The sequence below is a fragment of the Paramisgurnus dabryanus genome, chromosome 5 (assembly GCF_030506205.2).
Source record: "Paramisgurnus dabryanus chromosome 5, PD_genome_1.1, whole genome shotgun sequence".
Taxonomy (NCBI): domain Eukaryota; kingdom Metazoa; phylum Chordata; class Actinopteri; order Cypriniformes; family Cobitidae; genus Paramisgurnus; species Paramisgurnus dabryanus.
This window is the reverse complement of record NC_133341.1, coordinates 33443960-33465371: the sequence shown is the minus strand read 5'-3', so window position 1 is coordinate 33465371 and position 21412 is coordinate 33443960. Positions and strand designations below refer to the sequence as shown.

General features: G+C 38.8%; 1 protein-coding gene across 7 annotated transcripts in view; it reads left to right on the top strand.

Moving 5' to 3' along the window:
- tnca (tenascin Ca) overlaps nt 1–21412 on the top strand; it is a 38791-nt gene that overhangs the window by 8512 nt on the left and 8867 nt on the right. For 3 of the 7 annotated variants that reach the window (XM_065251195.2, XM_065251196.2, XM_065251197.2), the window contains 17 exons: nt 266–800; nt 955–2268; nt 2743–3006; nt 3659–3774; nt 5411–5564; nt 6388–6657; nt 6739–6924; nt 7108–7197; nt 7977–8240; nt 8640–9032; nt 11982–12395; nt 12944–13222; nt 14817–15089; nt 16638–16910; nt 17085–17357; nt 17445–17723; nt 19318–19590. In XM_065251195.2, coding sequence (XP_065107267.1) covers nt 314–800; nt 955–2268; nt 2743–3006; nt 3659–3774; nt 5411–5564; nt 6388–6657; nt 6739–6924; nt 7108–7197; nt 7977–8240; nt 8640–9032; nt 11982–12395; nt 12944–13222; nt 14817–15089; nt 16638–16910; nt 17085–17357; nt 17445–17723; nt 19318–19590 — 5602 coding nt within the window. In that variant the 5' untranslated portion in view covers nt 266–313. Of the gene's footprint in view, nt 1–265; nt 801–954; nt 2269–2742; nt 3007–3658; nt 3775–5410; nt 5565–6387; nt 6658–6738; nt 6925–7107; nt 7198–7976; nt 8241–8639; nt 9033–11981; nt 12396–12943; nt 13223–14816; nt 15090–16637; nt 16911–17084; nt 17724–19317; nt 19591–21412 lie in introns of those variants that run through there. The other 4 variants (XM_065251198.2, XM_073814745.1, XM_065251200.2 and 1 more) reach the window with 4 other exon arrangements.

The window sequence follows — 21412 nt, the reverse complement described above, 5'->3', positions numbered from 1 at the left end:
TAAAGAACATTTAAGAAGTTTCTTTTAAAAGCACTTTTAAATGTTTTCTCAATATTTTTATTTGGTTGATGTCAAAAATCTAATAGAGTGTTAATCCCTTCAATGAAGAGTTTATCTTCAGATTGACATCACTTTAATAACTTCTTATTATGGTTTTTATTTCCATGTATCTTATTTTCATCAAATGTCATGCGAGATCGATCTTTTCTCTGTTGTGTTACTCACAGGTGATAACCTTGAATGATTTGTGCTCTTGCTTTTGTAGAGACAGAATCTCACCCTGACCAGAGAGCTTTAAGATCGAGCCCTGTTGATGAGCAGAATCATGTCTTCAGGAGATCTGATGTTCAGATGTTTTATTCTGGCCACCCTGATGACTGTAAATAACGCTGGGATTGTAAAGAAGATGATCAGACACAGAAGAGAAGCTCCAATGATTCCTGGCACGCACAGCGTAACCCTTACAAACCCGTCCCAGCCTGTGGTGTTTAACCACGTTTATAACATTAAAGTCCCGGGTAGCCCTTTGTGCTCAGTGGACCTGGACACGCCGGGTGGTTCGGATCTTGAACAACGAGACGCTCCGTCCGGTTCAGAGGTGACGGAGCACACGACAGATGAGCAAAACCAGATCGTATTCACTCATCGCATCAACATCCCAAAGCAGGCCTGTGGCTGTAAAGATGCAGAGCTGGATCTGAAGGACCTTCTGAATCGACTGGAGATGTTGGAGGGTGAAGTGTCGACGCTTAGAGAGCAATGCAGTGCAGAAACCACCTGCTGCAGCGCACAGGCCACAGGTAAACAGCTTACTCCAATCCAAGATTAACTGTGAAAACACATCTGTTTTGTCTCCTACCGATATTTCTATCATGATGTAGCATCAGCAAATAACAATACTGCATTTATGATAATATAATGATATGTAACGTATGACTCCCATGTATCTTCAAGGTTCAATAGGAGTGAAGCCGTACTGCAACGGCCACGGAAACTACAGCACTGAAACCTGTGCATGCATCTGTGAGTTGGGTTGGAAAGGTCCAAACTGTACGATTCCCGACTGTCCCGGAGACTGTAATGACCAGGGCCAGTGTGTAGACGGAAGGTGCGCGTGTTTCGATGGCTTTACAGGTGTGGACTGCAGCATGAAGATCTGTCCCATTGACTGCGCTGAGAACGGACGGTGCGTTAATGGGGTTTGTGTTTGCACCGAGGGTTTCTCAGGTGAAGACTGCTCAGAGTCGGCCTGCCTGAACAACTGTCTGGGCCGCGGTCGCTGTGTGGACGGCGAGTGCCTATGTGACGAGCCCTGGACCGGCTTCGACTGTACTGAGCTCATCTGTCCTAATGACTGTTACGACCGTGGACGTTGCATCAACGGGACCTGTTACTGTGACACCGGCTTCACCGGAGAGGACTGCGGTGCGGTCACCTGTACCAGCGACTGCTCCGGTCGGGGTTTCTGCATCGATGGCCGTTGTGTGTGCGATGCCGGATACACGGGCGATGACTGCTCAGAGTTGACCTGTCCAAACAATTGCAATGAAAGAGGACTGTGCGTCAATGGGATGTGTATATGTGACACGGGTTACCGCGGTGAGGACTGCAGTAAGTTCTCCTGCCCGAACAACTGTAACGGCAGAGGTCGCTGCGTCGAGGGACGCTGCGAATGCGAAGTTGGTTTTCAGGGTCACGACTGCTCCGAGTTCAGCTGCCCCAATAACTGCAACAACCGTGGTCGCTGTGTCAACGGTCAGTGCGTGTGTGACGAAGGCTTTGCTGGCGAGGACTGCAGCGCCACGACCTGTCCATCAAACTGTTACGGTCAGGGTCGGTGCGTGGACGGGAGGTGCGTTTGCTATCCAGACTTCACTGGAGAAGACTGCAGTGAACAGAGCTGCCCAAGCAACTGCCTGAACCGTGGGCGTTGTGTCGCAGGTCAGTGCGTCTGTGATGAAGGTTTCACAGGAGAAGACTGCAGTCAGATGAAATGTCCGAACGATTGTCTCGGCCGTGGGGAGTGTGTGGAGGGCCGCTGCGTGTGTCCGGATGGGTTTGAGGGTCAGGACTGCTCTGTTTCCATCTGCCCTGGAAACTGCAATAATCACGGGCGCTGTGTCCGTGGGAAATGTGTGTGTGATGAGGGATTCACCGGAGATGCCTGCGGTGAAAGAAGCTGTCCGAATAACTGCGGTGATGTCGGTCTGTGTGTGGATGGTCGCTGTGTCTGTGACGAAGGCTACATTGGAGAGGATTGCTCTGAAGGTGACACTCTTTATTTTTTAAAGCACTGTTGACTCATTTTTTGCTTGAATGTTCATGCATGAAAGATTGTGTCTCACATTTGTGCAGCGTGTGCATGAATGTCTTCAGTTTATTTGCTGAAAATCACGAGGCACTACATTTATAAATGGTCACTTTAGACCCAAAAAGCTTTGACTCAGTTTACGTCAAATCTGATTTGAATGAATGAGTAGAACAATGTTTAGAGATTTTTACAATAATCAGTACATGACTTCCACTACCAGATGTGCAGCTGTGAAGTCCATTAGCTTTATGTTTATAGTGGTGGAGGTCAAGCAGACGGTGTTAAACAATTAAAGTCAAAATATCCGAAATGCCCATTAATAACAGTTTGCTTAAATGGTTCCCGGGGGTTAAATGGTTGAGAATTTATTCTCATTTCTCATCAGAGTCCAGTCGATAACTGATGCTAATAAAGATTAATCTGTTTCTCAGTCTCTCCCCCGAAGGATCTGAGCGTCTCCGATGTCTCTGCGGAGAAACTGAACCTCACGTGGAAGAATGAGATGCTGGTGATGGAGTATTTGATCACTTACATCCCGACGTCACCGGGTGGCCTGCAGATGGATTTCCGTGTGCCCGGAGATCAAACGTCAGCCACCGTGTCTGAACTGGAACCTGGGATTGAATATCTGATCAATGTTTACGCTGTCCTCAACAATAAGAAGAGCGTTCCAGTCAGCGCCCGGGTGGCAACGCGTATGTACACACACATTTACACAACTCCAAATAAACAACATTTAAAGGTGCAGTGTGTAATTTTTAGAAGGATCTTTTGACAGAAATTCAATATGATATACAAAACTATATTATCAGGGGTGTATAAAGACCTTTTTATAATGAACCATTATGTGTTTATTACTGTTGAACGAGACCTTTTTATCTACATACACAGAGGGTCCCCTTACATGGACGCTGCCATTTTGTGCCGCCATTTTTCTACTGAAGCCCTTAACGGACACGTTTTTACTAAGTTGTCTCTGACGATGACATGTTTGTCTGGTGGCGGCCACTGTAGCTTCTCTATCTGTTTCAAAAGCGAGGGGTGAGCAGTGGAATAAGCCGTTGGTTGCAATTCGCAACCTCACCACTAGATGCCACTAAAGTTTACACACCGCACCTTTAATTATGGATATGGATGCCATTATTATATTATATAATCAGGTGTGCTTGACTTTTGTACAGTTTAAATATGCATGGAGCGGTGCTAAACTAGCACAGATATTATCTGGTTAAGATGTATTATGGATAGGAATAAAACATTTATTTAATAATTTTTTTTTTGAAAATTGCTTTAAATATTGTTTTGTGAATACCATACTGCTCCGAACTTATGATTCTTTCTGTGCAGATCTACCAAAGCCTGAAGGTCTGATGTTTAAATCTGTCAGGGAAACATCAGTGGAAGTTTCATGGGATAAGTTGGACTTCCCGTTTGACGGATGGGAGCTGATAGTTCGCAACACAGTAAGTGCTGCATATCTCCTAAATAAAATAACCAAAACTACATAGACAGAAACTAGTTATATTATGAATGTGCTATAAATCAAAGCTCTTAAAGTGTACTTAAACCGGTGTTCGAATTGAAGTGGGGCTGGGATGGTTCTGTACTATAAAGCACAAAAATATAAATTAGGGGTCCCCTGGTTTTTAATAAAATTAAAATACTACATGAATTTATAATTCTCGTGCTGCGCTGCCACAAAGGAATACTGTTTTTATTTGTCCAAATTTCACAATAAACTCATCCAAAAGATTTCTGTCTGAAATAAATGTAAACTCTCACATGCGCCTCACGCTGTTTTCTGGAGGATGTGGCAGATTTCTAAATTTTGATTTAGGATTGGGTTAGGGGCTTTTAATAAATTCTTCTCAAAATTTTACACTAATTTAAGGGGGAAACATTTTTTTATTAAAACATTGGTCCAGGACCCCTGGCTCCCTTGTACTATGTGTCATGTTCCCATTGGTCCCCTGTCCCTATATATATATATACACAAAATTAAATACATCTTACTTTATGAAATCATGGTGACCCTATAATGATGGGGGCTTGGCCAGGGGGGTGGGGCTTAGCTAAGGGACCCCCTTTTGACATTATTCAAACAGTTAAATAACTGAATCCGGTCTAAGCCGATGGTGTACTGGGCACTGCTCTGACATGTGGTGCATTCAATTTCCGTGCTCGTGGTCATTTGCCGATCCCATACCCCTCTCTCCTCCCTCTACTTTCATGATCTCTCCTCACTCACTGTTTAATAAAAGCAAAATATAACTTTAAAAAATAAATAAATAACTGTGATACTGCTGATGTCCGTCCTCAGGTCAAAAGGTTTACTGTGGTATGAAGTTCATAGAAGTCTACTGTGTAATGTTTCAGAGGTCATTTAAGTCTGATCTGATCATTTGGGGTTCATTAGCACTGATGTTTACTCCATTTTCTTCATCTGAATCTTAAAAGAAGCCATTAAAATGAAGCATTCTTGACCTCCATTGGGATTCACATAAATTTTTGCATTTATCCACTTTTGCTCACTAAACCAGTGTCCAGGATCATAACATTTACATGCATGACAGGAGGTTTTCTGATGGTCAATAATGAAGGCATGAAGTACAAACACAGTCCAGTACAACCGCTGAGGTGACACTGATGTACAATAATGATGTGTGTTGTGTTACTGCCTCACACGTCTGTTTAAATGACATGACAACTGTCAGGAGGAAATCTCTGGCTTTCTTTTACAAGAACTCATAATTACTGGTTTAAACAACATGTGAATGGTTTTACAGTAAGTGTTAAACTGGTTATTATGGTGGTTGAATTCACCATTAGCACCCCACATTGTTGATGTATAGAGTCATTTATTATCGCACACGCAAGAGAAAATTTTTATATTGAAACATGGTGTTTGAATGCTTGACCATTAGTCAATTTATACTGACATATTTATTATTTATTTGTATTGAATTTCAGGGCTCAGTATTAAAAAATGAAAAAAAATGAAATCCATTTTGTTACTAATAAAACGTTATTATTTACCTATTAAAAGAATGAATGATTACATTCATGTGTTTATGTTTCTTTTGTTTATCTCAACAATAGAAAGAAGAAAATGGGAAAGTTGTGAACAGTCTTAACCCTTCAGAGAGCAGTTTTGAGCAAACGGGTCTGGGTCCAGGACAGAAGTATGAAGTGACGCTGGGCATCATAAAGAACAACACACGAGGACCACAGATCAACGCTACTGTACACACCAGTAATGTGCTGATCTCAGATCACTTCTTTATATTACATACATGTTAAAGGGGTTTTATTACCTTCATATGTGTCTGTTAAACTGCTCTGAAGTGTTGGAGGTCAAAGTTTAAACTTCAGGAATTTAAGAGTCTGTTAATGGGAAGAGTCGTCGTTTATAAAGACATTCACTCGCTCAGACAGAATCATGAATCAGTGAGAGATCTGAAAGCAAAACTGTGTCGCTCATCTGACAGCTTTTACACACGAGAGTCATAAAAACAAGCAGTAATGCATCTCTTGATTTCAAAAGGCTCTTGACCTCTCGCAGTGTTTTTCCGGCCTGTGAAAAATGCTCAGATTTCTGGATCTAAAGAGACCTGTCACCCCCTGACTGTTGTGTTTCATCTATTCTCTCTAAAATATGACCCTCATCTCATTACCTTATATTTAGTATAAAGAAAATGAAATGTTTTTGAATATTTTCAATTAAAAGATAAAAACATTTAAACAATATCCAAAAACTTGTGTCCCCGATGAAGATATGAAGAGATATAAAAGAAATAGAGAAAGAAACTTACAGCAGTTGTTAGGAAAACTGTTTTTGATTTTATTTTTATTACCCTGTTGGCAAATTTCACTAAATTGAGTTTTGTAAGGGAAAATAATTTAAGAAATCAATAAACACACAAGTTAATGTCTTTACCTTCAGATTTAGAAATTAGTTTGTTCCGCTTTTTGTTTAAATGTAAATCTGTATGTTTTAGTAGTAAAGGATTTGTTGCTTACCTGTATATGAAAACTTTAACTAAATGTAATTGAAAGTGTCTCTACTGATGCTGTAGGAATCGATTCTCCAGGACAGATTGAGGTTGGAGATGTAACAGATAGTTCGGCTGTGATTTCGTGGTCCAGGCCGATAGCAGAGGTGGACGGATTCAGGGTGTCGTACGGGCCGAGCACAGATCCATCAGCCCGGCGTGATGTCGACCTGCCGGCAATAAACACACAATACAGCCTAGAAGATCTGAAACCTGACACGGAGTACAGAGTTTCTCTCGCTTCCACGAGGGCTGATGAGACCAGTGAACCCATCTATGAGGGCTTCACCACAGGTACCATGAGATATTTATAACACATAAAGTCTAAAATGATGAGACATAAAGTGATGAGTAAAGTAATGTTTGTGTATTTAGGCCTGGATGCTCCTCGTGATCTTCAGCCTGTAGCTCAGACAGACAGCAGCATCATAGTGGAATGGAAAAATAGCCGATCATCCGTGGATGGATACCGGATTAAATACGGCCCTATCTCTGGAGGTGCTCACGGTGAAGAGATGTTCTCCAGAGGAGCAGGAGACAAAACACGAGCCACAATCACGGGTAAAAACTCAGCTGTAAAACCAACGTGAACAAATACATGTCGTAATGTACGGTAACTGTAATGTACATTAGTTTAATAGTATATACAGTAGTATGTTGCATACTAAAGCCCTCTTATGTACATAATAAAAGTCATTTGACTCTTTAAGTGTAAAGTTTTAATAAAGAGTCTGTGTGCTGTAGGCCTGAAGCCCGGGATCGAATACGGCATTGGAGTCACAGCTGTAAAGAATGAATTAGAAAGTGAACCAGCGACCACAAATGCACTGACCGGTGAGATCATTTCCCATCATTCTCTTCAACATCTGACCAACATACTAATTTCAATTTCAATTGTGCATGAAGTTTAAGGTCAAACAGCTTGTGCCAACACAAACCACCTTTTGGCATTAAAAAACTGCTGTCAGGATTTACTAAAGACACGTAAGCTCTGCTAAATGGATAAATGTGAATATAAATGTGCACTGAAACCCCTAATAAATGACTGAACTCATTTGATTGAGTAAACTCGTTCCCTCAATTCAATTGAGTAATGGGTCTCCTGAAACTTGGTGGCCACATAGACTGAACTTAAATAGTAAAGGTCACCAAACTTTCACGAAGTGAACTGTAACAATGTATCTTAAAAGGTAACACGATGTAACCTTGCTCTCACTTGAAATATGTCCCCACAGTTAGTCCTTGAAATTGAGTGTATTGGACCTGGAAAGTTCTTGAAAGGTCCTTGAATTTGAAGTTAACTAAGGTGTGGGAACCCTGAATGTTGAACAATTGTTATTCTTTGAACAAACATAAATAATCAAAACATTTTCCGGCACAAAGGCTTATAGGGTATTCCTCATGACTGCTGTACTGATAAAGTTTTTTAGTTTAGGGTTTTAAATGAACTAATATTGTTAAGTTATGGATCCAAAATAACAAATTTAGTTTAGTGATGATTACCTAACGTACTGTACAAACAACATTAGGGCTTTCAGTGTAAATAAGTCTGTTTAACACAGCGAGATGTGTTGTCAAGTTCAGACTCAGTTGTTTCTGATCCACCTGCACAGATATCGACGCTCCACGGGATCTTGAGGTTCAAAGCTCAACTGAAACCAGTATGAATCTGATCTGGAAGAGACCCAGAGCAAAGATCTCCGGTTACAGCTTAACGTTTGCATCTCCTGATGGCCATCGTGAACAGATCGACCTGCCTGCGACCACGACCTCTCACACTCTGAAAAGATTGACCCCGGGTGTTCAGTATGCCGTTACCCTCGTGGCAGAACGTGGCAAAAGAAAAAGCTCACCGGTGACTCTGTCTGCATCTACAGGTGAGAAGAGTCATCTTACTTTCTTCTTCTTCTTCATTCCTCTGCTTACAGGAATGGACATCAGAGATCGGGGTTGTTTTCATCATTATATTTACTAACCTATATATAATCTTTTGTTTCCTTTTGTATTTATTTAACATTCACTGTTTTTACTTATCTAAAGTTTGTTTCTAGCTGTACTTTATTACTCTTGTGTCCAAATCAGCTGTAACACAACAAAGTGGAAACGTGTTCGCTTAGGAAACAGTTGAAGTTTTCAGCTTCAGCCTTGCAGATGATTAATTTGATGCATGTGATGTCATCTGGTCCTGATGCTGAGATTTACATCCGATGTCCTGCTCTCAGTGGCTTATCTGCTCTTCCTTCATATTTTCATGTGTTCCTGTCTTTTTCTCGTAGCATCTTTCACTTTTTATTTAGCCGAATCGGCCCCCGAACTCAGTTTTGCCAAAGACTCGGATGACAATCTCATTAGCTTTGTATTACTCGACACCTCGGAGAGCAACTTCTCGGGCAGCGGTGACCAGGAAGCGAACGACACGCTGACCGTGTCTAACATCACATCCGATGGATTCGATCTTACGTGGGAGTCAAATAAGCTCATTGGCTTTGATAGTTACACTGTAGAACTTAAAGATTTCTCAGGGAAACGGAGCGAGGAGGTTCATCTCCAGCGGGAGGTGACCGGCACTAAAATTCGTGGCTTAAGCGCGTCCACGGAGTATCAAGTAAGACTTTATGGAATATCCAATAACCAAAGATCTTCACTACTAGAAGCTGTTGCTGTCACAGGTATAAATTCACTTGAGTTAATGTCAGTATACTGTACACTTCAATTCATTTATTTGTTTGAAATAGGAGAACGTCTTTGCATGACATTGTGGCTCCCATCCTATGGTAGAGCGCTGCATGATGATGCATAAATGGTACATATCAGGGCTGGACCGTGTATAATGTAATACTTCTATATGGTTATATTTCAAGGTGTATTTAGCCACTGTTGCCTGTTATTTTTAAGATGTGATAAATACAATCCGCTATTGTTCACGATCAGGGCCTGAAATTAACTTTTTTGACCACCAGCCACTGTGGCAGGTGGATTTAGAAATCCACCTGCCACAGAGACTTTTTACCAGCCAGTTTTTTTTTTCCCGAATAGTGAATTATAACACTGTCTTTATTGTATGAATTAAATATAAAAAAAATTCAGAGCTACAAAAGTGAATTTCTCTTTGTCTTAGGTTGTTTGATTAACATTAATGACACAGACTTAAGTAGGTTAATTGAGGTTACTGTCTCTTTAAGACCAGCACAGACTGGTTTTTGACTCTCTATACATACACTTAAGACATAAAGAAATGTTTTATTAGAAAATGAATACTGTTGAGATCATTTTGTTTATGTGCCCTGTCAAGAGCAGAAAGATTTTATGTTCGCATGCTTTTAGGAACGCGTCTCTCCGATGTGCCCTATTGAGTCCCCTTAAACCTGGCACGCACACAGAGACAGAGGGGGCACAAACTGCGCACATAAACGCCGCACATACGTTGTTTTTCATTACTATATTCGCAAAATGTATGTTAATGTACTACAGTATAAGGCATAGTAGCGCAACTCTCTCTAAAGTTTACACATCAAGAGTTCTGATCCGTCACAGCAGCACTATACATCTGTGCAACTGCGATTGTACAGTAGCCTATGTCAGCATTGCATTCTCTTCCCATCTCACCACCAGTTTAATACTTACTCGCACATCCAAACGTAGTCAGAGAAGTGCCTCATCTTCTTTCCAATCGCATGAACGTTGCGAAACAGCAGCCGCATCCTCTCAATGAATCACTCAATTTGCATCGGTGATATGCGCAGGTTGATAAGAAATGAGCGGGTGCCGGTTACGAGTCATCCAAAAATATTTTACTGATATTCAGGCCGCGGTCAAGTTTAAAAACTATTTTGAACAATTGCGGGCGGGGCGGGTTAGTTGAAAATGTCGGTCTGGAGTGGGTTGTTTATACAATGACCCGCGCATCTCTGATTCGCATTGGCTACCCGCCAATGTGGCTGGTAGATTGACAGTGTTACCCGCCAATTGCAAAATCCACCCGCATTTGGCGCGTGGTCGGGTGTTAATTTCATGCCCTGTTCACGATACCAGAAGCAACCATGAAACAAATCTAACTTATCTAAATCAACTTTTGGGACAGATTTACTGAACGCTTTTGCCAGCGCAAACCATCATTTTGGCGTTAAATAACGAATGTCGTGATTTACTAAAGATGCGCAGTGGATCATTAGTGCTATAAAGGTGTGGCCTATTATTTTTGTGATTGATATTATTTTTGCATTTCTAGAGGTTTCCCCTTCATACGCAAAATTTATGGAAGGAGATTATTTTAATGATTCAAGCATCGCGATTTGCTAATATTTGCAATTTGTGGTATTTGCGCCTTCTTTTAACGCCGAATAAAGCATGTCTTAACCCCCTAACTAGCACTGTCTCGTGAGCGGGACACTTAAGTTTACTTCAGTATTTTGCATGTACATTTTAATCTATCACGACAAATTATATATCGTTGGAAAGGTCTTCAGAATATAGTTTCATATTTCAAAACCTTTCAGCAGTAATAATAATGCAGTGACAGTAATTTATTAATTTGTGACAAGAGTATGCAGCAAACCGTTGACACTTAGTGGCCATTTTTGTAAAACCCCTAAAAGTGTATCAGAAACCTAATTTTTTGTGATAATTTTATGTATAAAATAAATACTTTATTGCATTTTTTTATTTATTACAATAAATGTAAACCGCTATAACAATTTTTGTATTTAACATTTTCTGTGAAAAAGTTTAAATCAAGACCAAGATCAAGGCATTTTACACTGCGATGTCTATGGTGCTGAACTGAAGCACATCAGGTGTTAGTAGATCACCTGCACCTCATCAGCTCTGCTTATTGGTGACCCTGAACTCATTTGCGCAGCTCTTAGTAGATTGCGTTGGTCATCATGAAAATGAGATGTTGCGTCTGTGCTATTTAATTTGTGCCTTTTTAGTAAATAACCCACAGATATTACCACTCCCATTGGTGCTTTTTTGGACTTGCGCTTATTTGCCCCATTTAGTAAATCTGGCCCATAATGTTAAAAAAAAACCATACATTAAAATCAGCAAATATTCTATAAATATTTAGTACATTGTTCAGCCCCGCTGTGTACTGTATGTACTACTTTGACTTAAAGGATTCATGAAAGTTCTTGTCGTGAAGAAAACCATAAATACACCAAAGGAACTGTGAGGTGAAAATGATCTTGATATTGCTTGTGATTGTGCATGTTCATCCATCCGTGCATCTTTCATCAAAAACATCTGCATGAATTCTTCAGCCTGATGTTTCTCATGTACTTCTGCTCAGGTGGACTACATGTAAACTTCAGTAGTTAATGGCTTGTCAAAGCTATTAGCAGCACACATGCAGTCAGAAGAATTCAGGTCATGCATGTAGATGTTAATTGTTTATTGGCATGCCGTGGTTTGCACGTCACCTGATGCTGAGAAGCTTCAGGGAAATTCACTCAGAAGGACTTATTTCATACTTGCACATCTCATCAGGAATCATTTTACAGTTATTTATGAAGCTTCAGAAAATGAAATGTTAACCTCTTGTTTTTACAGCAACGCCTCTGATTCTGTCTTTGTCTTTATTCTTTGACTTTAAATGAACTGAATGTGCTTTTCTCTAGCACCAAACTCTACCTCTTATGATGCTTTAACCGTCAAAAGTGTCCCAGCAGCACTGGCCACCGATCAGCCAGCAGTTATTACCTCCAGTCCTTTCAAAGAAGACTTGAACACCGAAGCCTCAGGTGATGAACGTGAGGGTCCAATTCAGGGACTCCCAGGTGACTTAACGGTCACTAATGTAAGCAGAAATACTTTGAAGCTGTCTTGGTCGGCTCCTAAAGGAATGTTTGATAGCTTCACTATTGAGCTGAACTCCAGTTCAAAAGAGATGAAAAGCAAAATGATTGAAGTGCTTGGAGAAACCAGGGAGGTTGATATAGATGGCCTAAGCCCTGGCATGAGATATGACATTACTTTGTATGGAATGACGAAGGGCGAGAAATCTCAACCGATCAATGTTCACGTGAAGACAGGTACATCAGTCTCCAAAACCATCTGTCATCTACCTTAACAACATATGACATGCCATTCATTTAAGTCATCACCTGTCATCCATTATCTTTTTAGCAATTTTGCAGCCATTCATGTTTTGTGGTGTTGTGTTTTTGAGTAAAAACATTAAGTGATCAACACCGTCCATTTTGAATTGACTTAGCTGTGATGTATTACAAATCTTACTTACATTTCAATGCTGAAAATTTTTGCCATCAAGAATTTTATTCTTGTAGTTCTGAATGTCTTTTGTGACACAAAACACTTGCAGGATTGTCTTGTGATAATTGTTGCATGAAAGAAATAGATTTTAGGAAACCAAACCCTGAAGATTTTTTTCCACATGAATTAACCCCATGTTTCCATTTCCATGTCTACAAATCCTATTTCATTCAAATTTTCATTACATGTCTCTACTCTTTTTTTATCCTCTTTAATGACATCAGCGCCAACGGCTCTGGCATATTTATTTTGTGTAAATTTAATTAATTCCAGTGACATTAACAATTATGATTTCTTTGTCTATCAGAGGACAAGACGCCCAGCATTAGGAGTCTGAGTATATCAGATGTATCTTGGGATAGCTTCAATGTATCCTGGACCATTGATGAAGGCCTTGACTTTCAGAGTTTTGTGATTGAAGTTGCAAATTCAGCAGGTGGTCCAGAAAGACAGAACCTGACAGTATCTGGTGATGCTCTTAGTTTGTGGATGTCTGGGCTCAGCCCCAACACATCCTATACCATAGCATTATATGGAGTGCACCAGGGCTCTGTTCTGGGCCCGGTCTACATGGAAGAGACCACAGGTACTGGATATGGGGAATCTATTAACCGCCATGTCTTGCCTTTTCTTGACCTTTACACTCTTTCTTACCTTGTTAATTTTAGTTGGGATCTGTGGTGTCAAGCAGGTGCTTGTGTGCTGTAAACTTTCCTTTTATTCTTTTTAGCATCCTGGTTTGCATGGGACCAGTGGGAATGAACGAACACTTAACATTGTTACTGGGTTGCCTATAGTATTTGATAACATGTATAAAACATCTCATTTTAACAAACCTAATTCATCATCACCTCTTCTGTTCCAGCCACTGTGTGAGTTTCGCTTATGTTAGGCATCATGTTTTAATCCATTAGTTTGAACTCAAAGCTTTGCGATGTGAATCATCCAGAATCTCGACTGCATGACAGATGAGTTTACAGCACTGGGGTGAGTTTGGATCCACTGCAGTGATTGTAACATTACAGTTTGAAATGTCATTTTATTGCGTTTTTTCTCATCTTATTATCAATTAATACTAACTTCAAACTTCAAAGAAGTTTATTAATTTAAATAACATACATTTTCATACCAACTTTTCAGCATTTTCAAATGCTGATTTGCTACAGCTTCAACAAAATATGTGTTCATAAGCCAAGGTTTAAAATGTGAATCTAAATTAAATCAGTGTAGCCTCACATGACCCTACATCATTATAATATTTTCTTTTAAGCGTTATTTCTTCTAACATATCTACTAACATTTCATCAGACTATCTAGTTAATATTTGCATTAGTTTGCAGACGACACACAGCTTGTGCTCTTGTATGCTGTTAAGGATTTAAAGGTTTAATTGAATCAAACCAGACTCATTTGAATGCGATGTAGGACAATAGAAACATCTTCATGCTTCTGTGTGGATTGTTACATCTGCACTAACACACTTGACACGATGTGACCTGTTTTGACACTACAGTGAACAAATACATGACACTATTTCAAGACTAAATCAAATGCATCTGGTTTCATTAAAGCCACAATATGTAAGATTCTTGTAATCAAATATCCAAAAACCACTAGCACAGTGTGATTATGTCATGAAGATGTCTACTTACGTTATCCCAAAAGTTGCCAAAGATTTGTAAATCCAGCACTATTAATATCAGCACTATCCTTAGTTTCTGTTTGTAGAAACACGAGTGGAAAATGCGAAAATGTGGTAATTATAGCATCTAACATGCAGCTGTTGTGCCTTGGATCTAATTCATTATGATGGTATAAAATAATGTAATCAAATGTACAGGTTAAAAAACATTAATCATCCATGAACAGGATTAATAACTCTATACACCATTAAGCTTTGCATTTGTTATTGTTATTTTGAAAGAGGGACCTCTAGTGGTGAAAATCCTACATATTGTGCCTTTAATAGTATTTATTTCTCTATTGTTCATGCCAAACTTCAGGCATATTAATTTGAAACTTAACCCAAACATATTCTGGTTTTCTCCGACACCTTAAAAAGAATTCATAATTCCTCCAGATTTCCCCACATATCATTTCGTGACTAAAGTTACTCGTCTGCGCAGACTGTACAGTGCTATCGTCCAGGCTGATATTTGCTGAACTCTTTTCTCCTGTAGATGTTTCTCCAGCCGCTGGCCGTCTGTTTGTGTCTAATGTTACGTCCGAGAGTTTCATCATATCATGGAATGACACTAGAGGAGATATTGAGAGGTTTATATTGGAGATTATAGACTCCAGCTGGCTCAGGGAGCCAGTGGAATATAATATATCACACAATACACAGTGGTATGAAATCACTGATCTCAGACCAGCCACTGATTATATAGTCTACCTGACTGGAGTATTGAAGGGACGGAGGACAGACTCCATCAGTACTGTCGCCTCCACAGGTAAATGTATCTCTCTCTTTCTTGCTCTCTCTCTCTCTCTCTCTCTCTCTCTCTCTTTCTTGCTCTCTCTCTCTCTCTCTCTCTCTCTCTCTCTCCTTTATTGCTGTTTTCTTGATGAAGATGAGAAAGAGGGGTTAGTTCACCCAAAAATCATAATTCTCTCATTTACTCACCCTTATGTCATTGAAACCCACAGATAACATACAATCAAACTGTATGCCTTAAAGGTGCAGCGTGTACATTTTAGGAGAATCTTTTGACAGAAATGCAATATAATATTCATAGCTGTGTTTTCAGTGGTGTATAAAGACCTTACATAATAAATGTTTTAATAACCTTAGAATGAGACGTTTCTATCTACATGAACAGCGGGTCCCCCTTGCAAGAAAGCCGCCATTTTCCACCAACATGTTTCTACAGTAGCCCTAAATGGACAAAATGCAGTACAATGCACGTTTTGTCACTATATTACTGTCTCAGACAACAACAGTTTGTCCTGTGGCGGCTACCATAGCTTCTCTTTGTGTTTCGAAAGACATGATTAAGCGGGGACTGAGTCGTTGGTTGCAATTCACAACCTCACAACAAAAATCACCAATAACATATACACACTGCACCTTTAAAAACACATCATATACAGGGTTCCCACGGGTTCTTGAAATCCTTGAAAATTTATGGATCTGGTGGAAAAAATTCAAGGACCTGGGAAGTTTTTGAAAATATACATAAATAGATACAGGTCATTAAAAGTGCTTGAATCTACTTTATGCAAGAAGTTTTCTGGAAAAAAATCCAAAGTATTCCCTGTGTAGTGTAGGATAATATCATAAAAATTCTAGACTTTTTAAGCACACGTGCTAAACTGTTCGCTTTAACACTGCTTATATCTTCTGTATGTGAATGTTGATTCATACCAAAATGCTTTTTTGCATAGTTGTGTTTGACACATGAAAACGTCTCGGGTTACGTATGTAACTGTTGTTCCCTGAGAAGGGAACGAGACGCTGCGTCTCCCTTGCCATTCTTCCTGCGTCCCTGTAACAATATTTCAGATAGCGATATACTTCCTTGTCTTTGTGGTTAAGCCTCACCATTGGTTGAATTTGATATACACATTCAGACGCACTTACCCCTGGAGGCGTCCCCAAAATGTCACCGCAGTGACGCAGCGCAAGTTCCCTCGAAAGGGAACTGTAACAATGTATCTTAAAAGGTAACACGATGTAACCTTGCTCTCACTTGAAATGTGTCCCCACATTTAGTCCTTGAATTTGAGTGTATTGGACCTGGAAAGTCCTTGAAAGGTCCTTGAATTTGAAGTTAACTAAGGTGTGGGAACCCTGCATATAGTGCATGTTTTAATAAAGCTGGCAGTTTTAAATAATTCGATTGTATTCGGCTTAAAAGCTCTTTTGTATTTAGTTAGGTCATGTGGGTTTGAAGTGACACGAGGGAGAGAGAGTAAATGAAGACAGATGTCTAATATAGCTCGCGGTAGAAAACCATTTACTAAACAAACCGTCACCGGCTGACTTTCCTCCTCTGTAGCGGCCGAGCCAGATTTGTTTGGGCTCGTTGTTTCAAACGTTACGTCAGACGCTGTGTCTCTCTCCTGGCGGACGAGAGAGAAGGCGTTTGATCATTTTATAGTCGAGGTGAGAGAGTCTGCTTTGCCCACGCAGGCGATAGGGCGAATCGTACCGGCGGGCGAGCGCTCGGCGGTTCTTACAGGCCTGAAAGGAGACACGCAGTACCAAATTAAACTCTATGCCACCTCAGGCGGCTCCAACACCGCTGCCATCACATCTTTAGTAACCACAGGTACTGCAGCACACACTATACATAAACCTTATAATACAGAACGTGTTTCATTAAAAAGTGCATGAGCTCATTGCCTCAGATGTGATGCGTAGTTTTCAACAAATAACCCAGAATGTTACTTCAGTATTGAAACTCCAGTTTATTAATAATCCACGCATATTTTCTTTCATTCAGAACCTAAGCCTAAATTGGGCCCTATAGTGGTGTCCGAAACTCACCCGAGTAGCTTCACGTTGTCCTGGAGCGTCACAGCCGGTCACTTTGATGGCTTTGTTGTTCGTATCACTGACCGTGAGCAAATTTATGACGTTAAAGAGCTCAGACTGTCTGGAACTGAGAGAAACATAACCGTCTCTGGTCTTACGGACTCGACGCTCTTTGACGTAGTATTTTACGGTCTGTTTGGTGGTCGCCAAACTCCATCAGTTTCCTTCAATACCAGTACAGGTACTGTGCAACTTTTCATACTAAACAAATTAGCATTCATTTAGAAATCGTAAACCTCTGGGACTAAACTGAACCCATCTGACTCAGCATCATTGCCTAAAGTGGAGAACCTGACAGTTTCGGACATCACCCCGTACGGTTTTCGAGTGTCCTGGGTAGCGCGGTCCACCGAGGGCTTCCGTCATTTCCAGGTAAAAGTGTCCGACTCCGGCCATCTGCTGGAGCCACAAGAATACATAGTGCCGGGAAACCAGAGCTTTCTGGATATTTTGGGCCTGATTACTGGCATTGGCTATGAGATCAGTGTGACCGGGGTGTCAGGGATTGGGTTACAGTCTCGTCCAATCACAACAGTGGCTGTTACAGGTACATTGCTTTGCTCTTCTTATGCTCTTTACTTCATGGGTTTCCCAGCCCGTGCTTCATTATTACTTGATCCCCAATAGCAAAATGAAACTTACTTGCATTGGCTAATGATGTTTGTTTCACGTACTAAGACTTGCAACACATATTTGAAGAAAGCTTTGGCTGGGAATCCTTACACAACACAGCTACCTCTTTAACTGTATGTCTCCTGTATGTTTGCCAGGTCTTCACTTCTGCTCTGATGTAAAAGTAATGAAAGCTTTGCTGTTATCATTTCTGCAAAAATAGGATCCACATTTATTATGCCATATATATAATGATCAGACCTAAGAATTAGGGGCCAGATTCACAGAACATTCTTAAGACAAAAATAAGACCTTTTATAAGATAAATAATAAGATATTCTCAAATATGTTCTTAAGAAATTTGTCTTTTTCCATGTTTAAGTGCTATAATTGGGTCCCCAGTGCTTCTATCAACCTAGAAAATGTGAAAAAGATCAACCCAGTAACTAAGTTTTGGTAAACCATTGTGATGTCAGAAGGGGATCTTATTATAATAACACCGCCCCTTAATCTGCACTATCCAACCACAGCACTGCCATTTAGTGCAGAAATTAACTTATTTGCATTTTTAAGGACACAAAACAGCACATTTCTGCTCACACCTAGAAAGTGACAATTTTAACAATCAAATCAAAACACCTCGGTTAGCGACCCTTTAAGAAGTTTTTTGGGATTACAAAATATTTGTAACTTTTCTTAAATTTGAATGTATTTAAAATGTCGGTATTAAGTAGGGTTGTAAATCAGACAGTTCATTTCGATGCTATACAATATTGATATATTGTATGTGTTATATTGACATAACGATGCAATATTTTATGATACATCAAACGCTTCTTCGATGCAATTACGATTCGATCTGACTAATTAACTAATTGGTATTTTTATATTACGTGCCTTGTTAAGCAGTTACATTTTTAATAGCTTACAAATGTAATCAAATCAAATCATATATAACATGTTTAATTTAATCTTTGAATCGTTTGCACAATCTCCAATATCATCTTTAGTGCTAAACACACGCTCATCTTCTGTCTCTTTTGTTGTGTTTTCGCTGCTACAATTGCTTGCAGAATTGCATTAATTTGCTGACACCAACGGACGAAAATAAACAAAAAATTTCGCTTTGGCAGAAATGCGTTGATGGACTTTACGTCAAGGAATGAGAACGTGGAGAGTGTCAAAATAAAAGTACCTCATATTGATGTTTTATGTGTGGCATCAATGCATTGTACCGTTAGAATCCATATCGATATAATGTTACACCCCTAGTATTAAGTATGTTTTGTGAATCAAGCCTCGTGGTGTGATGAATTGTGAAAGAGTAGAAAAGCAGAGCAACTCCATCTGCTGAAGAACTGTAAGCGTTTGCATTTCCATACATTTCCCGTAATAAAGTCCAATGACTCTTCACTGTTTGTCTGGACTTTCACTAACACTTTCTTATGCATGATAACTGAGTGGAGACCAATGGGTATCTCTTTCCCAATGAAGAGAAAGAAAAAGATACATTTCCCCTTGTCAATCAGAAGCCGAACCAGAGATTGAGCACCTTTTCGTGTCAGATGTTACCCCCGAGAGTTTTCGACTGGCTTGGACCGCAGAAGACGACCTCTTTGATCGATTTGTGCTCAAAGTTAGAGATTCGAGAAAGCTCTCTCACCCACGAGAGTTCACAGTACCTGGTGATGAAAGAACCAGAGTTTTAACACAGCTCATGGGGGGAACTGAGTATGAAATTGAGCTTTATGGTGTCTCCATGGAACATCGCTCCCAACCCATTACTGCCGTTGCAAGAACAGGTATTTTCCACAGAAGTTTGTATAAACAAACACTCACGGCCTGCATCATTTCTGGATTTGAGGAGCTGTACTGCCTGTAATGTGATGAGCGTATTTAACAACTAAAAATTCTTCATCCTATACAGGTACTGAGGTGTCAAAGTTTGACACATGGCACGCTTTGAAATGTATCTCTCATGATATATTTCAATTCAGGGTTAAAGTCAACCTGAAACAATTTTACTTCATCTATGTGACAGATTTCCAAGTGAAACTATAAGACAATTGATTTTATCATCAAAAATTTATATTTACCAAAACAAAAGAAAATTGATTGCACAAAAAGTCTAAAGATTAAAGTTATTATAATGCAAGTAGTTTTTTTTCCCAAGAAAAAGTCCAAATAAGTAAAATTACAGGAATAAAGTTATAATATTTCGACTATAAAGTCATAATATTTCGACGGTATAAATAACGAGAATAAAGCGTAATATTTCAAGAATAGAGTCGTAATATAACGAGAATAAAGTCGTAATATTTTGACGATATAAATAACGAGAATAAAGTCGTCATATTTTGAGAATAAAGGCATAATGTTTTAGGAATAAAGTTGTAATATAACGAGAATAAAGTTGTAATATTTTGAGAATAATGTTGTAATAAAACGAGAATAGAGTCGTAATATTACGAGAATAAAGTTGTGATATAACAAGAATAGATTCGTAATATTTTGACGATATAAATAACGAGAATAGAGTAGAAATATTACGCGAATAAAGTCATAATATAACAAGAATAAAGTTATAATATTTCGAGAATAAAGTTGTAATATTTTGATGATATAAATAACGAGAATAAAGTCGTAATATTTCGAAAATAAAGACGTTATATTTTGAGACTAAAGGCATAATGTTTTGGGAATGAAGTTGTAATATTTTGAGAATAAAGTTGTAATAAAACGAGAATAGAGTTGTAATATTACGATAAAAAAGTCGTAATATAATAAGAGTAGTCTTAATATTTTGACGATATAAATAACAAGAATAGAGTTGTGCTATTACGATAATAAAGTCGTAATATAATAAGAATAGTCATAATATTTTGACGATATGAATTACGAGAATAGACTAGTAATATTATGAGAATAAAGTCGTAATATAACGAGAATAAAGTTGTGATATAACGAGAATAGAGTCGTAATATAAATAACGAGAATAAAGTTGTAATATTACGAGAATAAAGTTATAATATTTCGAGAATAAAGTTGTAATATTTTGATGATATAAATAACGAGAATAAAGTCGTAATATTTCGAAAATAAAGACGTTATATTTTGAGACTAAAGGCATAATGTTTTGGGAATGAAGTTGTAATATTTTGAGAATAAAGTTGTAATAAAACGAGAATAGAGTTGTAATATTACGATAAAAAAGTCGTAATATAATAAGAGTAGTCTTAATATTTTTGACGATATAAATAACAAGAATAGAGTTGTGCTATTACGATAATAAAGTCGTAATATAATAAGAATAGTCATAATATTTTGACGATATGAATTACGAGAATAGACTAGTAATATTATGAGAATAAAGTCGTAATATAACGAGAATAAAGTTGTGATATAACGAGAATAGAGTCGTAATATAAATAACGAGAATAAAGTTGTAATATTACGAGAATAAAGTTGTAATATTTTGACGATATAAATAACGAGAATAAAGTTGTATTATTTGGAAAATAAAGGCGTTATATTTTGAGAATAAAGGCATAATATTTTGAGAATAATGTTGTAATAAAACGAGAAAAGAGTTGTAATATTACAATAATAATGTCGTAATATAAT